The 22,403-nt window shown below is 44.0% G+C and overlaps 1 protein-coding gene and 1 long non-coding RNA gene across 7 annotated transcripts in view; one reads left to right on the forward strand and one right to left on the reverse strand.

The window, feature by feature from the left end:
- The window catches only part of LOC138765182 (polymeric immunoglobulin receptor-like), a 38,950-nt gene extending 19,210 nt beyond the window's left edge, over positions 1-19,740 (forward strand). For 5 of the 6 annotated variants that reach the window (XM_069942083.1, XM_069942086.1, XM_069942085.1 and 2 more), the window contains 5 exons: positions 2,856-3,170; positions 7,052-7,157; positions 8,524-8,642; positions 15,780-15,826; positions 18,174-19,740. In XM_069942083.1, the coding sequence (XP_069798184.1) occupies positions 2,856-3,170; positions 7,052-7,157; positions 8,524-8,642; positions 15,780-15,826; positions 18,174-18,329 (743 nt within the window). In that variant the 3' untranslated portion in view covers positions 18,330-19,740. The remainder of the gene's footprint in view (positions 1-2,855; positions 3,171-7,051; positions 7,158-8,523; positions 8,643-15,779; positions 15,827-18,173) is intronic. The other variant, XM_069942088.1, reaches the window with a different exon arrangement.
- On the reverse strand, positions 14,168-20,473 carry LOC138765187 (uncharacterized). Its single transcript, XR_011358518.1, has 3 exons — positions 20,304-20,473; positions 16,173-16,216; positions 14,168-14,932 (listed from the first exon to the last, which is right to left on the reverse strand). It is a non-coding gene; the product is annotated as an uncharacterized lncRNA (long non-coding RNA).
- Positions 20,474-22,403: the final 1,930 nt, after the last annotated feature.

Raw genomic sequence — 22,403 nt, forward strand, 5'->3', positions numbered from 1 at the left:
GGTCAAAGTAAATGTAGAAAGGATTTTTCCCCATGGTGGGAAAGTCCAGGACCTCACTTCAGGATTGAAGGGCCTCCACTTAGAACAGAGGTGCAGAGGAATTTCTTCAGCCAGAGGGTGATAAATCAGTGGAATTTGTTGCCACCGGCACTGGGTGTATTTAGAGCTGAGATTGGTAGGTTCTTCATTACCCATGGCAGTGGGGCTGAGTGGGAACATGGATCAGCTCATGATAAAATGGTGGGGAAGACTCAATGGGCTGGAGCCTATTCCTGATACTTTGCCTCCAGTCTGTTCTCGTCTTACACAAAGGGGTGTGAGCTGAAGTGGAGATTAACCCAAGGCACACCCCGTCACAATGCAGGGCAGAGGGGTGAATGAGACAGGGTCGAACAATGCAGGGGATAGAATGGTGTAGGCTGGCCAGGAATGGGCACAATTCTCAGCTGGGGGTGGGGGGCCTAACTCAGTCATGATGATAGATTCACCAACACACTATACAGCACAGTAACAAGCCCTTCCAGCCAACAAGCCCATCCTGCCCAAATAACCCAATTCACCTACAGCCCCAGTACATTTTGAAGGGTGGAGTTCAACCAGAGGACCTGGAGGATACCCACGCAGAGATGGGGAGACCATACAAGCTGCTTACAGACAGCACCGGATTCCAACCCCAGTTGCTGTAATGGTGATGTGTTAACCATGACAATAAATGTCCCACCCTAGAATTCCGGGACAAGTGGGTGAGTATGCGTTTGGGAGGGTACATAATGTGGTCACAGTCTGTCCGCGGTACATGAAGACAAGGCTTGGGGTGGAGAATGCAGTGCCAGTCCAGTGGACAAGCTCCTCCTGAAGGACACCGGTCTTGTGGAGCACCTGGGAGCTCCACTCATCCAGGAAAGAGGTGGGAAAACCAGAACAATTATGACTGGGGCAATGAAATTTCTGGTGCTGTGTAGAAGTGAGTTACCAGATAGTTCAGACAGCACAGGAAGTCCATGACATGTCAAGAAAGGAACTGGGCTATGTGTCTGCTGTGTGAAAAGGGAAGTAGCCAACCTAAAGAGAAGTCACGGACCCAGCTGGTGTAATACAGCTGAAAGATGGAGGTAGCGTGGGCTGAATTCACCCACCAGAAACAACCCAGTTATAAGGTTACCATCGCTCTGCTGCTTCTCATCTCTGTTGACCTCTCATCAGGTAAATCATTATATTTTCATAAACAAGGTTCTGTAGCCTTATTCTTAGCTGTTGTTTAGAATCATTCATTTGGGCCATGGTTTTTTTTTAATGTCGGAAGCTGACAAATGGTAGAAACATCTGTGTCACAGCCTGCACTGAGCACTGAGTGAAAGATAACTCAATCACAGCCTTGCAGGTTCCTGCACTGACTTCCAGCAGTCGTTGTGGCAGATTTATGAGCAGATAATCTGCAATCTCCCTCAATAACTACCCCAGAACCGGAGAAATTTGCAGAGGCCAAGAAACTCAGTTCCATCAGAGACCGGTTCAGACAAAGAGAGAAACTGAAAGCAACGTGGAACAGCCACAGAACGAAATTTCGTGGAGAGGAAAGGCAGGATTTCTTTCAAGCCCAGTCGAAGTGGCCACAGTACAGAAGCAGAACATTGCTGGAAATCTGCAATAAGAGCAGATCAGGAAAGAAATAGCCTGCAGAGAGAAATCGTATTGAGTTCGGATTTTGTTTCCATTGTTAACAACTCTTTGACAGTATAATCCTTAAAACTTTGTCTCCCTTCCTGGAGAAGTGGTGGACACCCTCCCCTAGTTGCCATTGGCAGATGAGTGGGATGGGGACTTTCAAGGTTTCCATGGAAACAGCCAAACTATTGGGACGGAATCGTCCACGATCGAAAACCCAGTATTACAAACGCTTCACACCGGCAGAGCAGAACCCTACCAACGATTGCCAAGCTGCCCACTTTCATAGCCAGGCACAATAGTCCCAACCTTTAAAGTTCAGAACTCCCCTTTCTCTCCATCTCCACTGCGGCAAGTCTCCAGTTGCTCTCACCTGCACAGAGAAAAACGTGGGATGCTGGGAACTTTGCTAGGACCCAGGGGATAGTGGATGCCTGCTGCTCCCTCTAACCACGTTCCATCCAATTACAACAAATAGCCTGGACGTTGCCCACATCCTGTAGCCAAGGATAATTGTCAGTATGGGGTTGAACATGGTAGAGGAACGACCAAGACCCCATTCCTTGCCTGTTCCTGACACGCAGAACCCACACTTCCTGTTGGAGATCGGCTGGCTCTGTGAGTGAGTCAAGGTCAGGGGGAGAAAAATCTCCCATGGTCTTCTTGTACAAGCCCCATTCCAGCATGGAACTGGGCCTCAGGGAAAAAGAGGATCTGACTTAGTGTGAGAGAGACATGTTGGGAGAGAGGAGGCAAACCATTATTTTCCTTCATTGTGATTATCTGAGTTGGTGAGGAATATCCAGCTGCAGATTTTCTAACTGAAGTTTCTGGGGGGGAAGTGGTCTCAAGGAGCAAGTCCACCATTTGTTGCCCATCTCTGCTTGCCGCAAGGGGCTCGTGCTGAGGTCCCTGTGGAAACCCTGCAGAGATCGCATCCCTAGAACTCACCACAAGAAACAACAGACAAACATGTTGGAAAATCAGGCTGAGGCATTCTGCTTTCACTCAAACTTGAGGAACAGCTTCGATGAAATGAGAATTCACACCAGGATTAGAATATTGAAGTGCAACATGACGTGGACAAAATCATGAATCTCCATGAACGGTAGAAATGCCACAGTTCTATTGCTAAATTCAGCTTGTGTGGATGCAGTGTGGGTAATCTTTCATCTTTTATGTTCCAACAGGTTCAATTGCAATAACTGGTCCCAAACACGTTAAGGGAGAAGAAGGACAGTCGATCACTATGGAATGTCGGTATGATCGGAAATACAGGGACTACAAGAAACAATGGTGTAGTGGTTATTTATATCTATCAAGGGCTGTTGTGGTTTCTTCTGATCGACCACAACATGGAAGATCATCGATGACTGATAACAAGACAGAGGCGATAATGTCATTCACCATAGACAACCTACAGAAGGAAGATGAAGGATGGTACTGGTGTGTGATCGAAAAAATGATAAATGAAAAGATTTCATTTTACTTACAAGTTTCTGAAGGTACGTTGACAAGTTCTCCTCACTTGGCCAAAATTTGAAAATTCCACCCTTGCCCCTCCCACCCTCAGCTCTGATGGTGACTCAGTCCCACATTTCCATGGCATCAAAGGGGTGGGGACTCATCAACTAGGTTTTTTGTCTCTTGGGGGGAGACAACAACACCCCCTCGGCAGGACAGTCCCGACAGCCAACTGTTCTGCTCTTGAGTTATTCCCCCACAGCCAATTGCTCCGAGATCAGAATCTTGCCCACACCCACTGGAACAGGTGGGACTGCAGACCTCCACCAGCTCACACTACCCACCTCTGCAGTCCCACCCAGCCCATTCCCACCCATTGGTGATATCAGCCGAGTTCTGTTCACTTCCTCAGTTATTCTCCTGATGGAAAGGCTGATCCTGAGAGAGTGAAGTAGATAATCTGGGATATATTTAGCGGGTTGGGCAGCATCTTTAGTGGGAGAAACTGGGTTAATATTTAAGAGAGATATCCTTCGTCCGATTTGGGCAAGTTTCAAGATCCAGGTGTGGGAGGAGTCATGGAGGGAAAAGAAAGGAAGCCCATTGATAATGTCATGGAGCCACTGCCTCTAACAGCATAGAACAGACCCATCAGATCACCAGCTGTGCTCAACCCATTTCATCTGTCACATCCTATATGAATGGTTCCAGGCCCATTTCGATATCCATTCAAGGTAAGAGTCTCTGCCATCACCTTCTCAGGCAGTGCTTAAGATCCCAACCATGTTCTGGGTGAGCAAAATCTTCTCTATATCTCCTGGAAACATTTTACATCGAAACAAAAGGCTTTGCGCTCTGGTTATAATGACCTCTGCTGCATAGAACATTTTTACTGCTATCAATCCTACCTCTCCCCCATGTAATGTTGCACATCCCATTCAGATCAGCTCTGAGTTTTCACCTCCACAAGGAAGACAACCCAGCCTCTCCATCCTATCCTCACAATGGAAATGTTCCTATGCATGCTGTGTGACCTCCATCATTTTGGTCATTACTACATTCACACATCTGCAGTGTTCCACTGTTATCACTCTACGCCTACTTCCCCACTGTCTTATTCTCTCAGCCCCTTTACAATGACCATCCACTCCCCCTCCCTCAGCCTTGTTCTTTTTCTACCCCTCTCCCACACTCTCCATTTCTATCTCTCCCCCTTCAGGTGCTCCAGCTTCCCAAAAGGTGGAATTGGAGCCCCAGACCTGTTCCTTTCAGTACTGGCAGTGGACACTTCAGGCTTCCTCCCTCATCTTGGGTCATTGAGCCAGTGGGAGCTGAGGTGGGGACCAGCAGCAAGAATCCAGTCTGCGGGCTGAGGAATGTCCCAGCAGTGGGCAGCCTTTGGTGGAGAGGCTAATCGTAGCCTTGACTGCTTCATGGATGTCCCCAGATCTAGGATGCTTTCAAGGACTCCTTCACCAGATGCACAGTTGCTCATCCAGGGAGGTTTCCCTGGACAAAAACTTGACTCACAATAGGAAACTACACAAACAGTGGTCTCTTTGTGGAAAGTTTCCAGAAATTATTTCCCAGAAATCTCCAGAATATGCACCCCCCAATCAACCCCAACCTCTGAAACACATCCATCTACTGTTCAATCATTCCCTGATCCACCCTGGGCCTCAACACTTCTGGGTCAGTTCTCCAGAATCCTCCATTCCTTGAACTTTAAAACATTTAACTCTACTCTAAATATCTCTCATCAGCTTTTCTCCTGCACTCTCAGGCAGTGAGAATTCCAATTGTTCACTGCCCTCCAAAGGAAGAAAGGTCAGCCTCAGCACACCTCAAATTTAAATTACCTGCTCCTAACTTTGTTTGCCTTTACTGGCTCCTTTTATTCCGGTCTCATTTGAATCACCTCCCATTCTTCTGAATTCAAAGGAATTCAGCCCCATCTAATTCGTCTCTCTGAATGGAACAACCATTACAGGAAGGATGTGGAAGATATGGAGAAGGTGCAGAGGAGATTTACCAGGATGTTGCCTGGATTGGGAAACGAGTCTGATGAGGCGAGCTTAGTGGAACTGGGACTTTCCTCTTTGGAGCGTACAACGTCGAGAGGAGACTTGATTGAGGTCTACAAGAATATGAGAAGAATAGATAGGGTGGATGGCCAGCGCCTTTTCTCCAGGGCAGAAATAGCAAACACCAGATGACATATGTACAAAGTGAAGGGAGGGTAGCAAACACCAGATGACATATGTACAAAGTGAAGGGAGGGATGTTTAGGGGAGACATCAGGGGCATTTGAAAGATGCTTAGACAGGTACATGGATGGAAGAAAAATAGAGGGAACGGGGTAGCGTGGGTTTAGTTTTTTCAAAGGAATATATGAATCGGCACAACATCAAGGTCCAAAGGGCCTGTACTGTTCTATGTAGCTCTCTCCCATCCCAGCAGTTGGCCTGTTGAACTTCCTTTGGGCTACCTCCAATGCTACTCTGTCTTTTTGGTGAAGGGTTCCAACACTGTACACACAGTTCCTGGTGAGGTTTCACCAGTACCATGTGCAATTGCGACAAACCCTCCCTACACTTAAACTCCATCCCCTTTCCAATGACTGTGGCCTTCCCAGCTTCAGGTTGGACCAGCCTGTTAGACTTTGGCGAGTCGTGCACTAGGACACTGCGATCTCTCTGTAACTCACTCACTCATGAGCAGCCTCACTCTGTTAAGACAATAATCTGCCATATTTTCGCCACAATCATTCCATTCACATCAACGTTCTCGTCTTGATGTGCTCTTCCATCCACCCTCACCTCATTGGCACACTTAGGTTGTAAACAATTTAGGGCCAAGGAGCAATTCCTTGGATATTCCAAAACTTGCATCCTCTCAGCCGGAAATGGTATCCTTCATTCTAGCTCCATATTTTCCATGTGACGGCCACTCTTCATTCTCCAAAACTTGCATCCTCTCAGCCAGAAAACGTCCCCTTCATTCTAGCTCCATATTTTCCATGTGACGGCCAGTCTTCAATCCGTGCCGGGACACTTGCTCAGTATCTCAAGGTTCAAGCTTCCTTTTGTCGTCATAGTAACACATAAAAATATAATTGACAGGATATGTTTCCATTTTTGTTGGCTGCAAGGTAAACAAATAGTTGCCACGAGCCTTGCCCAGCTCCCCTAAAGAGAAGCAAAAGAGAATTCCTTCAGACACACCGAGTGGCCGTGGATTCGCCTCCCGTGCTCCCACAACTTCTGCCATCACACAGGACTCCTGCCTGATTCATCAACAACCCGAGCCCAGATCCAAACCTCCAATACGATCAGGAAGCTGTAAGTGCCTCAGGCCCTTCTATCCTCAGCACCATCTCAAATCCCGGTTCGAATACCTGGTGCCCCTGAGCCGGTGTCCAGCAGCCCACAGCCTATGTGGATCTCCCAGTGGTCAACCACTTCAATTCTGCATCCCATCCCCATGCTGACATGACCATGGTCTCGTGCTGTCAAACAAGTCCATCAGTCAACTGGTGAAACAACACTCAATTTTCCATCTCCAACCAGATGGCATTAACGACTTCTCCAGTTTCCGCTTGCCCACTCCCCGCTCTCCCTCCCTTCCTTTTCACCTCATCTTCTTTCCTCCATTTCCCCACCCTTCCCTCTCTATTCACAGACCCATCCCTCCTCCCCACGTTAGCTGCTCTGCCCTCCCTCCCTTATATCTTATGCCTGTGGGGCTGTGCTCCTCCCATTGCCCCTGCCCTTCCCCCATCACTTTATTGAGGCGCCTGCTTACATTTTGTCATCTCTTGATGCTGGGCTCAAGAGATACATTGGCGATGTATCTTTATCCTTACTCTAAAAGGGATCTATTTGACCTTTTGAGTTTCTCCAGCTTTGTGTTTTGACCTTAGATTCTTCATCCATTGTAACCTCTGGGCCGAGCACATTCAGCATGAAAACAGCAGGTGCTGAGACCTCCACAGCAGCCTTGCAGACCTCTTCATCGCCTCAAACCTGGTCAGTCACTCTAAGCCACAACTCTTCATTGCACAGGTTAATCACTGAATTAGGGCCATCTGAAAATGACTCAGAATCCGAATTCATTGACATGAAATTTGTTGTTTTACTGCAGAGTCACAGGGCAAAATAAATAAAAATAGTGCAGGAAAAAGCCAGTCAGGCAGTATCTGTGGTTCATTGTTTATTCAGGAATCTGATGGCAGAGGGGAAGAAGCTGAGTGCTTGTCTTCAGGCTCCTGTGCCTTTTATTTCCAATGTTCAGAGCATGATCTTCCAATTCTGGAAGGTTTGACACTCAAAGGAATGGCCAATTGGAGTCCTTCTTCCAAAACTGCTCTTTGCCTATATCTGCAGACACTCGGGTCTGATCCTGACTTCCGATACTGACTCAGACAGACTGTGGTCTTTCCTTCAGGAAGTCCAGAATCCATTTACCAAGAGGGGTGCTGAGTCCCAGCGAGGACAGCTTCTCTACCAGCCACTGGGGAATGACTGTGTAAAACGCTGAGCTGAAATCAATGAACAGCAGCCTGGCATATGAAGAGTCGTTCTGCAGGCATATAGCCTACTAACCAGAGGACCCAGAGGAAATTCAGTCACTGAGAGAATGTGCAAACACCACGCAAACAGTATCGGAGGTCAGGATCAGACCAGAGTTCCATTTATGCCAAATTCTTATTTTAACAGAAGCATTCATTTTTTTTGGTAGTAGACTTATAGAACTGGCAAAGCTGGATAGCAGGAAAAAATTAGGACATCACACACTCACCTTGTCCTGTTCAACTCCATTGCGTTCTCTTAAATACCAGTGGGATAGCTTGTACATTTCTAGAATTTAAATGAATTTTATTTTAAAATTTAAAAGTACAGCATGGTAACAGCCCCCTTGCTGTAACAGCCCATTATGCCCAATCACACTCAATTGACCTACATCCCCCAGTACGTTTTTGAAAGATGGGACGAAACCAGAGCACCGGAGGCAACCCATGCAGACACGGGGAGGATGTACCAATGCCTTACAGCCAGCGCGGGATTCGAACCCGGATCGCTGGCGCTCTAACAGGGTTGCGCTGACAGCTACACTAATTGGGCCATGCGTACACTGTGTTCATATGTACTTCACAGTTATACTCTTCAGATCAAAGGTACATTAGAATTTATTGCCATGAGCATGCCACAAAATTTGTTGTTTTGCAGCACCATCACAGTCCAAATATTGCTATAAAATTACATTTAGAAATGAATTCATTAGTGCAAAAAGAAAAGAAAGTGAGGTAGCATCTGTGGTTCATTGTCCAGTAGATTGGAGAGGAAGGAATTCCAGCGCACCCATAACTGCCAATGTCTTACTTGCATTCTGCAGGAATCAACATTCTTTTCCATATCCTACTGTTCTCTCAGTGGTCTTGTCAGTTTTCTTCCTGCTATTCATCGCTGCCACCATTACTTGTATCAAAATAAAATGGCAGAAGAAGAAAAATGGTAAGTTCAGTTCAATGTCAACTTTGAGAGGTGAGCGTAAATTGTTATTTGAAATGTTTGTACTTTAATGAAGGGCCTTTTACCTCATGTAGAAACTCTCAATGGGTACTCAGCACTGGTTCAGCAAGAATTAGAAGGGGTATTCATATCAATTTGCCTTAGCTTTAGAAGGATGCAAAGATTCTGTAGGAGGATCCCAAAAGGTTTAATTGAATGTTTCCAGAGATGAAGGATTTTACTCATCAACTTAAACGTTCAAAGCCGTTGGTACCTTTGAGCTTCGATGGCTCAGGTAGGGTAGGTGGATGGTAACTGTTCTCCTCAAACAATCACTCATGGACCAGCTCTCCAAGAATGATGAAATGAAACATGAAAGTCTGCAGATGCCGTAATTGTGTAGTTAAAAAAAAATGCTGGAGGTGCTCAGAAGGTCTCATAGAATCCATGTTTCGGGCCCTTCTTCAAGCTAATGTGCACAAAGTTACTGGTGTTACAAACCAGCAACCACAAAGAAGGCATATCACCCGGGTAAAGATGAACAATTACTTTATTAACAAAAAAATTCACCTTCAAAAGTTAATTCAAAATCCCCTCTTTTATAACAATGCCCACTGGTTACTATGCAAATCTCTATAACAGTGTAAAACTAATAAATTCCCCAGCCTAAATATAACTTACGTAATCAAAGTCTAAGCTACACTTCCAACCAGCTCACAGAAAAACTTAGACACAAAACACACAAGACTCACAAAACTTCGATCTCAACCGAAGTAAAGATCATGAATAAAATTCAGTTTGTTAGGTAAATTGAAGCCAAAGATCATTGAGAGAGAGAGAGAGAGAGAGAGAGAGAGAGAGAGAGAGAGAGAGAGAGAGTTGTCTTGTGTTGCTTGTAGAGAGAGGAACCGCTGGCTTGGTCTGGATCCTTCTGGCTGCCTTCGGAATATTCATCCATTTTGAAATGCCCAACATTCTAAACTGTCCTCCAGACCATGACTCATGCTCCGGGCCTTCTGCCACTCCACAGCACCACCCAGTGGTGGTTTATCATCCAAGTCCAGAATTTTTTTTAGATTATTTTCTGCACATGCTCAGTCCATCTCCCACTCTCTCAGCAGTCCACCTTCACCTTGGCTCTCTAAGGCAAACTGTCACTTTTTAACATAAAACCACACAACACATAGGCCAATATACAATACAGAACTCTGTAACTCTGGGAAAACTCAGCAGGTCTCGCACCATCTCAGCAAGTCTCTTCTCCCTTCTGGTCTTCAGTCTTAATCTGATACCTTCCTGATCTTTATTTATACCTTGAAGAAGGGCTTAGGGCCAAAACATCAGTAATGTATCTTTAACTCTTATGGATTCCACAGTGAATATGGCCATTAGGTCTCTGGCACGGAGTCTGGTACTGCGGCTAAGAAGGGAAGGGAGGAGAAGAGGTGAGCTGTAGTGATAGGGGATTCCATAGTTAGGAGAACAGACAAGAGGTTCTGTGGAAGAGATCGAGTATCCTGGATGGTACGTTGCCTCCCTGGTGCCAGAGTCTGAGATATCTCACATCGAGTTCACAGCATTCTCAGGAGGGAGGGTGAGCAACCAGATGTCATGGTCCATGTAGGTAAGAAGGGTAAGGATGTCCTGCAAGGAGAATTCAGGGAGTTAGGCACTAGGTTGAAGGACAGAACCTCCAATGTCGTGATCGCAGGATTGCCACCCGTGCCACGTGTGAGTAAGGTTAGAAATAGGAGGATAATGCAGTTTAACACGTGGCTATAGACATGGTGCAGGAGGGAGGGCTTCATGTTTCTAGATCATTGGGCTTTCTTCCAGGGAAGGTGGGTCCTGTTATGATGTGATGATATGCATCTGAACTGGAAGGGGACTTGTATCCTTCTGGGAAGATTTGCAAGGGCTGCTCCAGTGGGTTTAAATTAGATTTGCAGGGGGAGGGGAACCAGAGTGCCAGAGCAGTTAGAGGAGTAGGGGAAGGAAAAGAGGATGTGAAAATTTCATGCACCATTAGAAATTAATTGGTTTAATGTGGTGGAAATGTTCGCAGATGCATCTATTTCAATGCAAGGAGTGTTGTAGGAAAGGCAGACAAGCTTAGAGCATGGATTAGCATGTGGAATTATGACATTGTGGCCATTAGTGAAACTTGGTTCCAAGAAGGGCAGGACTGGCAGATCAATAATCTGGGCTTCTGTTGTTTTAAACATAATAGAATAGGGGGGGAGAAATGAAAGGGGGAGGAGTGGCATTGCTCATCAGAGAAAAAAAATCACAGCTGTGCTCAGGTAGGACAGAGCAGAGTGCTCATCTACTGAGGCTATATAGGTGGAGCTGAGGAATGGGAAAGGTGTGATCACATTCATGGGGTTATATTATAGACCGCCCAATAGTCAGTGAGAATTGGAGGAGCAAATCTGTGGAGAGATAGCAGTCAACAGCAGGAAATAAGTTTGTGAAGGTCAGAGATTTTAACTTTCTACATATTGACTGGGACTCCCATACTGTAAAAGGGCTGGATGGCTTGGAGTTTGTTAAATGTGCTCAGGAAAATTTTCTAAATCGATATATAGAGGTACCAACTAGAGAGAGCACAATACTGGATCTCCTGTTAGGGAACGAGACAGGTAACAGAAGTATGTTTAAAGGAACATTTTGTGTCCAGTGATCAGTTTCAAGTTAATTATGGAGAAGGATAGGTCTGAGCCTTAGATTGAGGTTCTAAATTGGAGAAAGACCAATTTTGAGGAAATGTGAAAGGATCTAGAATGTGTGGATTGGGATAAATTGTTTTCGGGCAAGGATGTGCAAAGTAATGGAGAACCTTCAAAAGTGAAATTTTGAGAGTTCAGAGTTTGTCTGTTCCTGTCAAGATCAAAGGTAAGGTTAGAAGGCACAGGGAATTTTGGTTTTCGAGGGATATTGGGGATCTGGTTCAAAAGAAGAGATGTGTATAACAGGTAGAGGCAATGTGGAGCAAATTAGGTTCTTGAGGAGTATAAAAAATGCAAGTTAAACCTAAAGAAAGAAATCAGGAAGACTAAAAGAAGATATGAGGTTGCTTTGGAAACAATGCGAAGGAAAATCCTACGGGTTTTCTAGGCATATTAACAGCAAAATGATAATAAGGGACAAAATGGGTCCCCTTGAAGATCAGAGTGGTCAGCTTCGTATGGAGCCAAAAGAGATGGGGGAGGATTTAAATGTTTTTTCCATCAGTATTCACTCAGGAAACAGGCACAGATCATGGGAAATAAGCATGGAAACTAAACAGATTAAAGAGGAGGAAGTGCTGGCTGTCTTAAAGCAAATATAGGTGGATAAATCCCCAGAGATAGTTCCTCAGACCTTGAGGGAGGCTAGTGTGGAAATTGAAGGGACTCTGGCAGAAATATTTAAAATGTCCTTAGCCACGGGTGAGGTGCCAGAGGATTGGAGGGTAGCTCATGTTGTACCATTGTTTAAAAAAGGCTCTAAAAGTAAACCAGGAAATTATAAGCCGGTGAGCCTGATGTCAGTAGGGTAAATTATTGGAGGGTGTTCTGAGAGATTGGACAGCCAAGGGATGATTAAGAATAGTCAGCAGGGCTTTGTGTGTCATCGGTCGTGTTTAACAAATCTTATAGGGTTTTTCAAGAAGATTACCAAGAAAGTAGATGAAGGAAAGACTGTGGATGTTATCTATATGGACTTTAGTAAGGTCTTTGACAAGGTCCCACATGGGAGGCTAGATCAGAAGGTTCAGACACTAGGTATCCATGGAGATGTTGTAAACTGGATTAGAAATTGGCTGAATGGGAGAAGACAGAGTGGTAGTGGATGGTTGCTTCTCAGACTGGAGGCCTGTGATCAGTGGTCAGGGATTGGTGCTGGGACCATTGTTGTTTGTGGTCTATATCAATGATCTGGATGATAACGTGGGAAATTGGATCAGCAAATTTGCTGATGACACTAAGATTGGAGACGTTGTGGACAGCGAGGAAGGGTTTCAATGCTTGCAGAGGGATCTGGGCCAACTGGAAAAATGGGACAGAAAATGGCAGATGAAATGTAAATGTAGACAAGTGTGAGGTGTCTGCATTTTGGAAAGACAAACCATGGGTGGTCATACACAGTAAATGGTCGGGTACTGAGGAGTGTAGAGGAACAAAGGGATCTGGGAGTACAGATACATAATTCCATGAAAGTGGCGTCACAGGTAGACAGGGTTGTAAAGAAAGCTTTTGGCATCTTGGCCTTCATAAATCAAAGTATTGAGTATAGGAGTTGGGATGTTATGGTGAGGTTGTATAAAACATTGGTGAGCCCAAATTTAGAGTATTATATGCAGTTCTGGTCGCCAAACTACAGGAAGGATATCAGTAAGATTGAGAGAGTGCAGATAAGATTTACTAGGATGTTGACGGGTCTTCAGGAGTTGAGTTACAGGGAAAGATTAAGCAGGTTAGGACTTTATTCCTTGGAGCATAGAAGAATGAGGGGAGATTTGATAGAGGTTTACAAAATTAAGAGGTGTATAGACAGAGTAAATGTGAGTAGGCTCTTTCTATTTAGATTAGGAGAGATAAATACAAGAGATCATGGGTTTAGGGTGAATGGAGAAAGGTTTAAGGGGAACATTAGGGGGAACTTTTTCCTCTCAGAGAGTGGTGGGAGTGTGGAATGAGTTGACATCTAACATGGTAAATGTGTGCTCACACTTAAATTACAAAAGTAAACTGGATAGATACCTGGATGGGAGAGGTCTGAGGGGTTATGGAATGGGTGCAGGTCAGTGGGACTAGCAGTATAATGTTTTCGGCACAGACTAGAAGGGCTGAACATACTGTAATGTTTTAAGGGTCTAATAAGGGGAGATTTGATAGAGGGAGGTATTTAAAATTATGAGGGGGATAGACAGAGTAAATGTATATAGTCTTTTTCCACTGAAGATAGGTGAGATACATGGGTTTAGGGTGAAAGGGAAAAGTTTAAGGAGAACATGAGGGGCAACTGCTTCACAGAGAGGGCAGTGGGAGTGTGGAATGAGCTGCCAGCTGAAGTGGTGAATGTGGGCTCAATTTTAAGTTTTAATAAGAATTTGGTCAGGTACATGGATGGGAGAGGTATGGCGGGCTATGGACTAGGTACAGGCCAGTGGGACTAAGCAAACCAAAAATGGTTCAGTACTGACTAGAAGGGCTGAAAGGGCTCATTTGTGTGCTGTAGTGTTCTCTGGTTCTGCTTCTATGGATGCCGCGAGATCGGCTGAGTTCCTTCAGCATTTCTGTGTTTTTACAAAGAACGATGAAATCGGATCTAGAATACAAAGTCTTATTATTAAAAGCAACAGCAGGAGAAGGAGGAGTATTACAAGCTGATGTGATTTTAAACACACCATTGGAAATTTTCTCTTCAAAAATTTAAAATCTGAGCAAAATCCAAAGTGCCAGAAAAATAATCTGCTGGAGGACCTCAGTAGATCAAGCATCATCACTGGGGGAAACAGAACGGTTTAGATTTGGAACCTTTCATCAAAACTGAAACATCAACAGTTCTTTTTCTCTCCCACTGATGCTGCTCCTCCAACCAGATTGTTTGCTTGCTCCAGATTCCAGTGTCTGCAGCCTCTGGTGTGCCACACAACGTTTATAAGTCTCTGGTTTCACAGAGGCATTTCTCTAATGCAGTAAGCTCACGGTCAGACTGGAATGTTATAAAGCAGGGGGGAAGGCGAGTCACCAGGATAGGACCCTTTAGACAGGAGAGATGGGGTTTGTTTTCCCTAAAACATAGGTTATAAAAGATAGAAATGATTGAGGTACAGAGCGGGTTGAGTGCAGGAGAACCTTTCTCCATATCGGAGGTAGGTAAAACATGGTCATGGATTGGAGATAAATGGTATGAGATTTAGAGAGGATTTGAGAGGAACCTTCCTCACCCAGAGAGCGTCTGAGGGAGTGGTGCAAACAGTCACTGATAACATTTAAGACATGTTTCGACAAGCACTTGAATCACCTCCTGATGAGCAAGGCGTGTTTCCAAAGCGAATGAATGTGAAAGAATTTGAGTCAGAACCCAGAAATTTTGCAAACAAAATTGACCAAATTTGACACTGACAAGGAAGTCCAAAACCCAATCAGGGTAGCTCTGTGACTCAGCTCCAGCAAGTCGGGTTTGATGGAGACCTCCAGTGCTGCCTGTGTGGAATTTGCTGGAGACCAAGTAAATGTCCTCTGATTTTTGTCCTATTTCCCATGGACCAATGGGCTGGTTGTTGATGACGAGACGGATGCATCCTGAGGACGGTGACAGCAAATCAAATGGAATTAGCATAAATGAGAGTGAATGGGCAATTGATGGCCAGTGCAGTCTTAGTGGGCCAAATGGTCTCCTTTCATGCTGACCAACTCTATAGATGGTGCCTCTGCAGCCCCTGCATCCAGAACCCAATGAGCTTTTGCAAGAGATTTAACAGTGCTGCAATAGATAAACTTGTGAATCAAATATGATATACAGATGACCCTCTTATGACCTTTCATGTGACAGAAGTTTGTCTTTCCAGAATTTGTGTGGGGTGGGGGGTGGGGGGGAAAGGGGTAAAATTTATTTATTTTCCTACGTTTCTTGACGTTTGTTGATAACACAGCTTCTAGGACCACTCCCACCCCATAATGCATGGGTCATCTGCAATGTAGTGGAACCTTTTTTAAAAAGGATTTTACATTTAGACATATAGCACGGTAACAGACCATTTTGGCCCACGAGTCTGCGCTGCCAAATTAACCTACACCCCCAATACATTTCGAACAGTGGGAGGAAACCAGAGCTCCCCAGGGAAACCCCACACAGACAGGGGGAGAACGTAGAAACTCCTTACAGACAGTGCGGGATTGGAACACCGATCACTAGCACTGTAAAGGTATTGCGCTAACCGCTACATCAACCGTGCCACCCTTGTGAATATGTCATGAGGTGCTACATAAATACAACTTCTCACCAGGGTTTCAGATGAAAAATAAATTTTCTTGAATGTTTTAATATTTCATAAATATGATGCCAGTGAAAACAACTCAACAGAAACCTTCAGGTGTTCGGGCATAATGATGTCCACATTTAATCACTAACAATCATTATATTTTCCAGACACAAATAGAAAGAGGAATGAGGAAAATCTATCAGGAAGCTCCACGGTAAGGCCATGGGAAAGATATGGGGGAAGTGTAGGAAACCCTGCTTGGAGGCATTCACGGAGGGTCACATGATCAACTGATCACATTATATGCCAATTATATGATACATTGATCATAAGACAGGAATTCATCATACACTGCCTGTCCTTGACCTCTTCGCAGCCTCAGTGAGGTCATATTCAAACGAAGAACCAAGCCTTCACTTGGATAGCTCACAACAGTGGCAAGAACATTGAATATGCCCAAATCTGATGACCTACACCCCGCTCATGTATCTTTCCCACTCCAAATGGCTCTCTCCCCCTAGTTCACCATTTCCCATTTCCATCTTCTATAATCCACATACCTGTCTACGTGGGTTACTCCTTCCCCTGGCCTACTCTCCGGAACCTAATAAAAACAACGTAGGATCCATAAGTAATTGAATCTTTAACACCTTCTCTAAAAGTTCCTTACGTCGTGTCCAAAAAACCTTAACTTTCTCACAGAACAAAGTGAAATGAATAAACGTACTGACATCTTTAGAACAATGAAAGCCTAAATCTGAAGAAATCAAATTATATCTTTAATTTCTGAGGAGTTAAATATAATTGATGTAAAAAATTATAATGAATGAATCCATACGTAACATTAATAATCTTCGTCATACTATCCTTACATATAGATCTCCAATCATCTTGCTCCATTACAATACCCAGATCACTTCCACATTTTAATCTCGATTTATGGATATCTAACTTAGGCATCTTATTTTGCAATTATTTATACATTTCAGAAATAATTTCTTTAATACCTTCCGTAAATAAAATTTCAAAATTAGACTTTCTTGGTAATCGTAAAGTACAGGTACACCCAAAATCATCCAATAATAAGGCTTTAACTTGATAATAAGCAAAAAGAGTATTATTTGGAATTTCATATTTCTCCTTCATATAAAATAACCAGATTCATTATCATCTTGAACAGCTTTAATTCCTTTTTGATACCCTATTTTCAAAAACTGATTAATAAAGGTGAAGGGAAAAAGTTTATTTTGATATAAAGGTGTCTTAACCAAAATGTTCCCTTGTGTACCTACCTCATCATTCAACCTATTCCACAATTCAAATAAATGTCTCAAAATAGGTGGATTTTTATTAACAATTAATAACTTAATTTTCCATTTATAAATAAACTGGGTAATATCCTTCACACCAATAATATCTAACTCAATATTAGCCCACTTGGGTGGATGTTCCAAATCAAACATTCTATTAATATACCTCAATTGTGCTGCTTTTTTAATAATTTTGAAAATTCGGAAGTTGCAAACTTCCTAATTCATATTTCCAAGTAAACTTTAGTAAAGATACCCTAACCATTTTACCTCCCCATAAAAAAACTTCCTAATTATAGAATTGAAATCTTTAAAAAAAAACCTTTGAGGAAACTTACAGATTGAAATAACTATTGAATCCTAGGAAAAACATTCATCCTGATACAATTGACTCTACCTATTAGAGGTAAATCCTTCCATCTATTTAAGTCCTCTGATTTTATGAAATAAAAGTAAGTAATTTAACTTGTATAATTGATCTAAATCTTTATTAATTTTAATAACTAAATATTTGATCTGATTTGACCATTTAAATTGAGCTATTTTCCCACATTGAGTATAATCAGCTGCAATTAAAGGCAGCTCTTATCCCAACCTGATACTTGACCATAATGTTTCAATCTTTTCTGCAAAAAAAATACAACGAAGTTTGTGGTTCTGTTAAATAAATTAAAACATTATCAGCAAACAAACTAATTTTAAATTCCTCAGAATTAACTTTAATACCTTTAATATTACTGTCTTGTCTTAATAATTGTGCTAAAGATTCAATAGTTAATACAAACAATGCAGAGCATCCTTGTCTCGTAGATCTCTCTAATTAAAATGCTGATAATACTTGGCCATTTATCACTACTCTAGCAGAAGGATTTTTATTTAGAGATTTAATCCAACTAATAAAATTTGGTCCGAATTTAAATTTTTCCAATGCTTTAAATTTAAAAAAAATCTTTTCTCCCACATACCACCTTAAGCAATCCCTTACTATCACAGAGCACCTATGGCAATAGGGAATACTTAGAGTGGTACGTAAGTGGAAAGAAAAAGGTTGAGTACCACTGCTTTAAGGCTTCTCTTCCATTCCACATACTTAAAGAAGCCCTTACCATCTGTTTTTATATTGTGCTGGTTTTCCCTCTTAGTTTATTTTTTCCTCTCTCTTTGCAAACGTTTATGGCATCTTCTATTGATTTCTAAATTCGTCCGTTCCTTGGATTCATTACTAATGGTGCTTCTCACTTCTCTTCAAAGGAGATCCCAATAGTCTATACCACTATAAACTTCTGCCCCAAAGATAATGTGGAAAATACCTACATGAATCTTCAGAGCCTGAATGTACAAGAAGCCAGGAGTCAAAATGACTCGGAAAATGTCACGTATTCAGCAGTGGCTCACAAAAGCCAATAAATTCAAGCACTGAAGAACACCAAGAATGCTTCACTGAAAGATTGTCGGGTGAACCTTTCTTTGTTTTAATGGAAGCTCATCCCCTCAAACTCACAACAGCAATGAAAAGTTCAAGTTTCAATTTATTGTCATGTGATAAAGACAGTGTCATATTACATGAAATTGCTTTTGCCTGCTGCAAGGCAGACAGATTCGCCATTGGCAGAAATTGCCTGAAGCGCCTCTTACATTCAGAGAAAAAGAAGCAAAAGAGTGTTCCCCCCCCCCCCACCAAGTCACTGAGTATCGATAGATTCGCCTCCAGCACTCCCACAGCCTCACAGAGTCCAGTCCAAACTAACGGCAACCTAAGCTCCAGATCCCAACCTCCAATATGATATGGAGCCCTTCAGTGCCCTTGCCACCCTCTCACATCCCAATTCAGATACCTGGTACCCCTTCAGCCAGTCTTGTGTGAGTCCCTTGACCGCAGTCTCCCGCAGCCTCCATGGGTTCCTCGCCTCAAGTCACCAACAGCCCCGCTGCCTGTGTGGGTTATTCAGCCACAGAACCCCTCACTGGGTCCGCTGCCATGGTCACCATCCCTTGGGTCATCTCCTCTGCTTTTCCTTCTCAGACAGAGGGTGGTCTCCCTGTTTTCTGGTGCCCTGCGCCAATCCTCTGCTCCCCTGGAGTATGAAACCCCTCGTGGCCGCTGCTGATCATAGTTGTCACCGACTTGGGCACAGACCCCCGCGGTCACTGACGGAGCTGTACAGTGCTGACGGCAGTCAGATCCCACATGGGAGCTGTGTCTCTGCTCCCTGTGGATCTGCACCAGTGCTGCCCTTGCAGCCGCTCCGGCCGCACCACCATTTCCACTAGTGCCGCGGAAACCAACCCACAGCCACATCAGTCTTCACTCAGTCCAAGGCATCTCTTCCTCGGCCTCGAGTCTGCCCGGGAGTTCCAAGATTTGGAAACAGTTTCATGATTGCAAAGTTGACACCCGACAAAAAGCATCAAACTGAATTTTCTCAGCGAAGCGTACTCATTTATCATCATACTTCCCTGGAGAAAAAACTATTTTCCGTTGGACAACTCTGAGACGCACAGAGTTCTGTGATTGCATTTTCAGAGATTTTTTTAAATATTTTATTTTTGATTTTTCAAACAAGTCCAAATAAATAATACATTTTTCCACAACAAAACTCATACAGAGTTTTAACTAACTGCAGTCAGTGTCCTTAACCACAGGTGAGGTGCCAGAGGATTGGAGGGTAGTTCATGTTGCTTGCTTTAAAAAAGGCTCCAAATGTCAGTGGGGCCAATGACCCCCTACAGAAACCCAGGAAGAAGGAAAACATGACAAAGTAACAAAGATGATAAACTGAAAAGAAACTCAAAATAAAACCCAAAAAAAGACTGAAAATGCTCGTCATCTGCACCATGTCCTGTTTCATTGGGCCACACTCATTTCCCTGCTGGGGATGGATTGTCACAGTGTCCCTATTTCAAAGGGGTGGGGGGGGGGGGGTAGTGGCAATATATTTCAGGTAAGGTTGCCACACTCTAACAAATGTGTTGTGTTTCTTCCATATGATTTTTCTCGAGGGGAATGTAACTCTGCATTTCCACATTCCATCGTGTGGTATTTAATTGGGAGTCAGACTTCCACAAAACCGCTACACACTTCCTGGCTACTGCCAAGGCGACCTTCACGGCATAAATTTGGTATTTGGACTGTCTAAACTTCCCCAATATCTCCCAGAAGGTACAACTCCAGATCCTGTGGAAAATCCACTTTGTAATTTGTTTCAGAATGTCCCCCAGGTCTTCCCAGAAGGGTCTCACTTTTCTACGTAGCCAGATGGAGTGAACAAAAGTTCCAACCTCCACATCACACCTAAAGCACATTTCCGAAATTTCAACCTTTGATTTATGTAATTTTTGCGGTGTGAGATACAATAGAATAAGAAATTGTACTGCACCAACCTGGATTGATGACTCCAGTCACACTGTCCAGACACAGGTCTTGCCACCACTCTTCATTGATTGTGGTACCCAAGTCCAACTCCCATCTCTCCCTTGGCTTCAGGCCCTCACTTTGGAATATGTAGAACATCTTAGAGATAATAGAAAAAAAAACAGTCGAATTAGAATCTCCACTTTCCAACATCTAGGTTGGGTCATAGATGGTCCCTTAAGAAACATCTTATTTGCAGATACCAGAAGAATGTTCTGTTAGACAAATCATATTGAACTGTTCAAATGACATGAGCTTCCCCCATTTGTAATAATCCTTAATACACCTGATCCCATTCTGACACCAGGTGTATAGGATTTTATAATCCAGAGTCAAGGGTATTAAATCATTCTGAGTCAAGGACATTTTTGGGGGACATCCTCACCTTCCATCATACACTGTTTTACTCTTTGCCATGTTGGAAGTACCTGCTTTAGAATGGGACTATCAAGTTTCTTTGCAAGTAATTTGGTATCCCATTTATATATGAATTCTTCGGCTATCTCCTCATCTCTTCACCGAGTGTAGTCCAATTTGTGCCAACGAGGGGGTGGATCCCTCCCTCAAAGAGTGAGGCAAGAAACCTCGCCTGGGCTGCCCAGTAATACTTTTTGAAATCGGCTCATTTTAAGACCCCCAAGTTATAATCCCAAGTCAACCTTTCCTAGCCACTTTCCCATTCTACACTTTCTGACACATTTGTTAAGTCAAACCCTTGATATTCCCGATGACCGACACCATGGGGTTACCGAGGCCCAATATTGCAGGAGGGTAAACGAAATCTAGGCCAGGCACCTCCTGGCCACCAGAAAGCAGTGACCTGGTGAGTCAACCGCTGAGTACCTGCGGGCCCTCTGGAACCTATGTAGAGTGTGCAACTGGAAGGCCGTGACAGCCACCCAGAACACTGAGGACCTCATCTGGCTTGCTTACATGGTAGGCATCTGCTCCAGGTACATAAAACAGAGGTTCCTAAAAAAAAAGGTACTTGATCTACAGAGACGCAGGAGGTGGCCCTCCAAAACTCAGAAATTACTCACCTGGGGCGCCACTATCTTGCAGGTGTGGATCATCCTGCACCGTGAGCGACTGGTCACTGATACCATCCTCTAGTGACTTGACCTTGGCCACCGTTGCAGGTGCTCACTCCAAATGCTACTTCTGCAGGTAGGGTAAAGCACCCAAGGAAATGCTGCCCTACCACAGAGGCGATATGCACTAGGTGCATGAAAAAGGGATATTGTGCCAAAGTTTAACGGCCCAAACCATCCCCAAAAACTAGCAGTGCCATTGGAAGCATAGTTTACAAACATGTCAGGCTACCTCATCCTACAGTTCTGTGCCCCCTTGCTCCTGGGGCAGGACTTACAGTACCAACTTCAGAAAGTTACATTGAAATTGATGGGCCCAATTTGCCCCCCCCCCCCCCCCCCCACCAACGTTTGCTATGAACAGTTCATAGACACCCTCTGTGTACAACCTGTGGCCTCTCAAGTCTCAAGGTTGACCCCCCCTCCCCAGCTGTTGCCACCCGACTGCAAGCCAGTGGCCACCAGGAGCAGATAATACTGTGCCACAGACAGGGCACTCATAAGTCTGAGGTTGAGCATTTGTTGGGCAAGAGCATCATCAAGGTGAGCGATAGCCCTTGGAGGGCCCAGGTGGTTGTGGTAAATGGGGAAAATAATAGGATGGTCATATATTATAGCCAGACTATTATCTGGTACACACAGCTCGATGCATAACCCTTTCCCTCATATCCAATATGGTCAACCAGATTGTGCAATATCAGCTATCCTCCACGATCGACCTGAAGTCAGCCTATCACCAGCTCCCGATCTGCTTGGAGAACTGCCAGTGTAACACATTTGAGTTGGATGGCCGCCTCTGTCATTTCCTCCAGGTGCCTTTCAACATCACCAATAAGGACTCAGTTTTCCACTGGGAGATTGACTGCATGGTGGACCACTATAATCTGCAGGTCACCTTCCCATATCGAGACAATGTGACCATCTGTGGCCACGACCTGCAAGATCACGATGCAAATCTCAGTAAATTCATCCAGACAG

The sequence above is a fragment of the Narcine bancroftii genome, chromosome 5, assembly GCF_036971445.1.
Source record: "Narcine bancroftii isolate sNarBan1 chromosome 5, sNarBan1.hap1, whole genome shotgun sequence".
Classification (NCBI taxonomy): Eukaryota; Metazoa; Chordata; class Chondrichthyes; order Torpediniformes; family Narcinidae; genus Narcine; species Narcine bancroftii.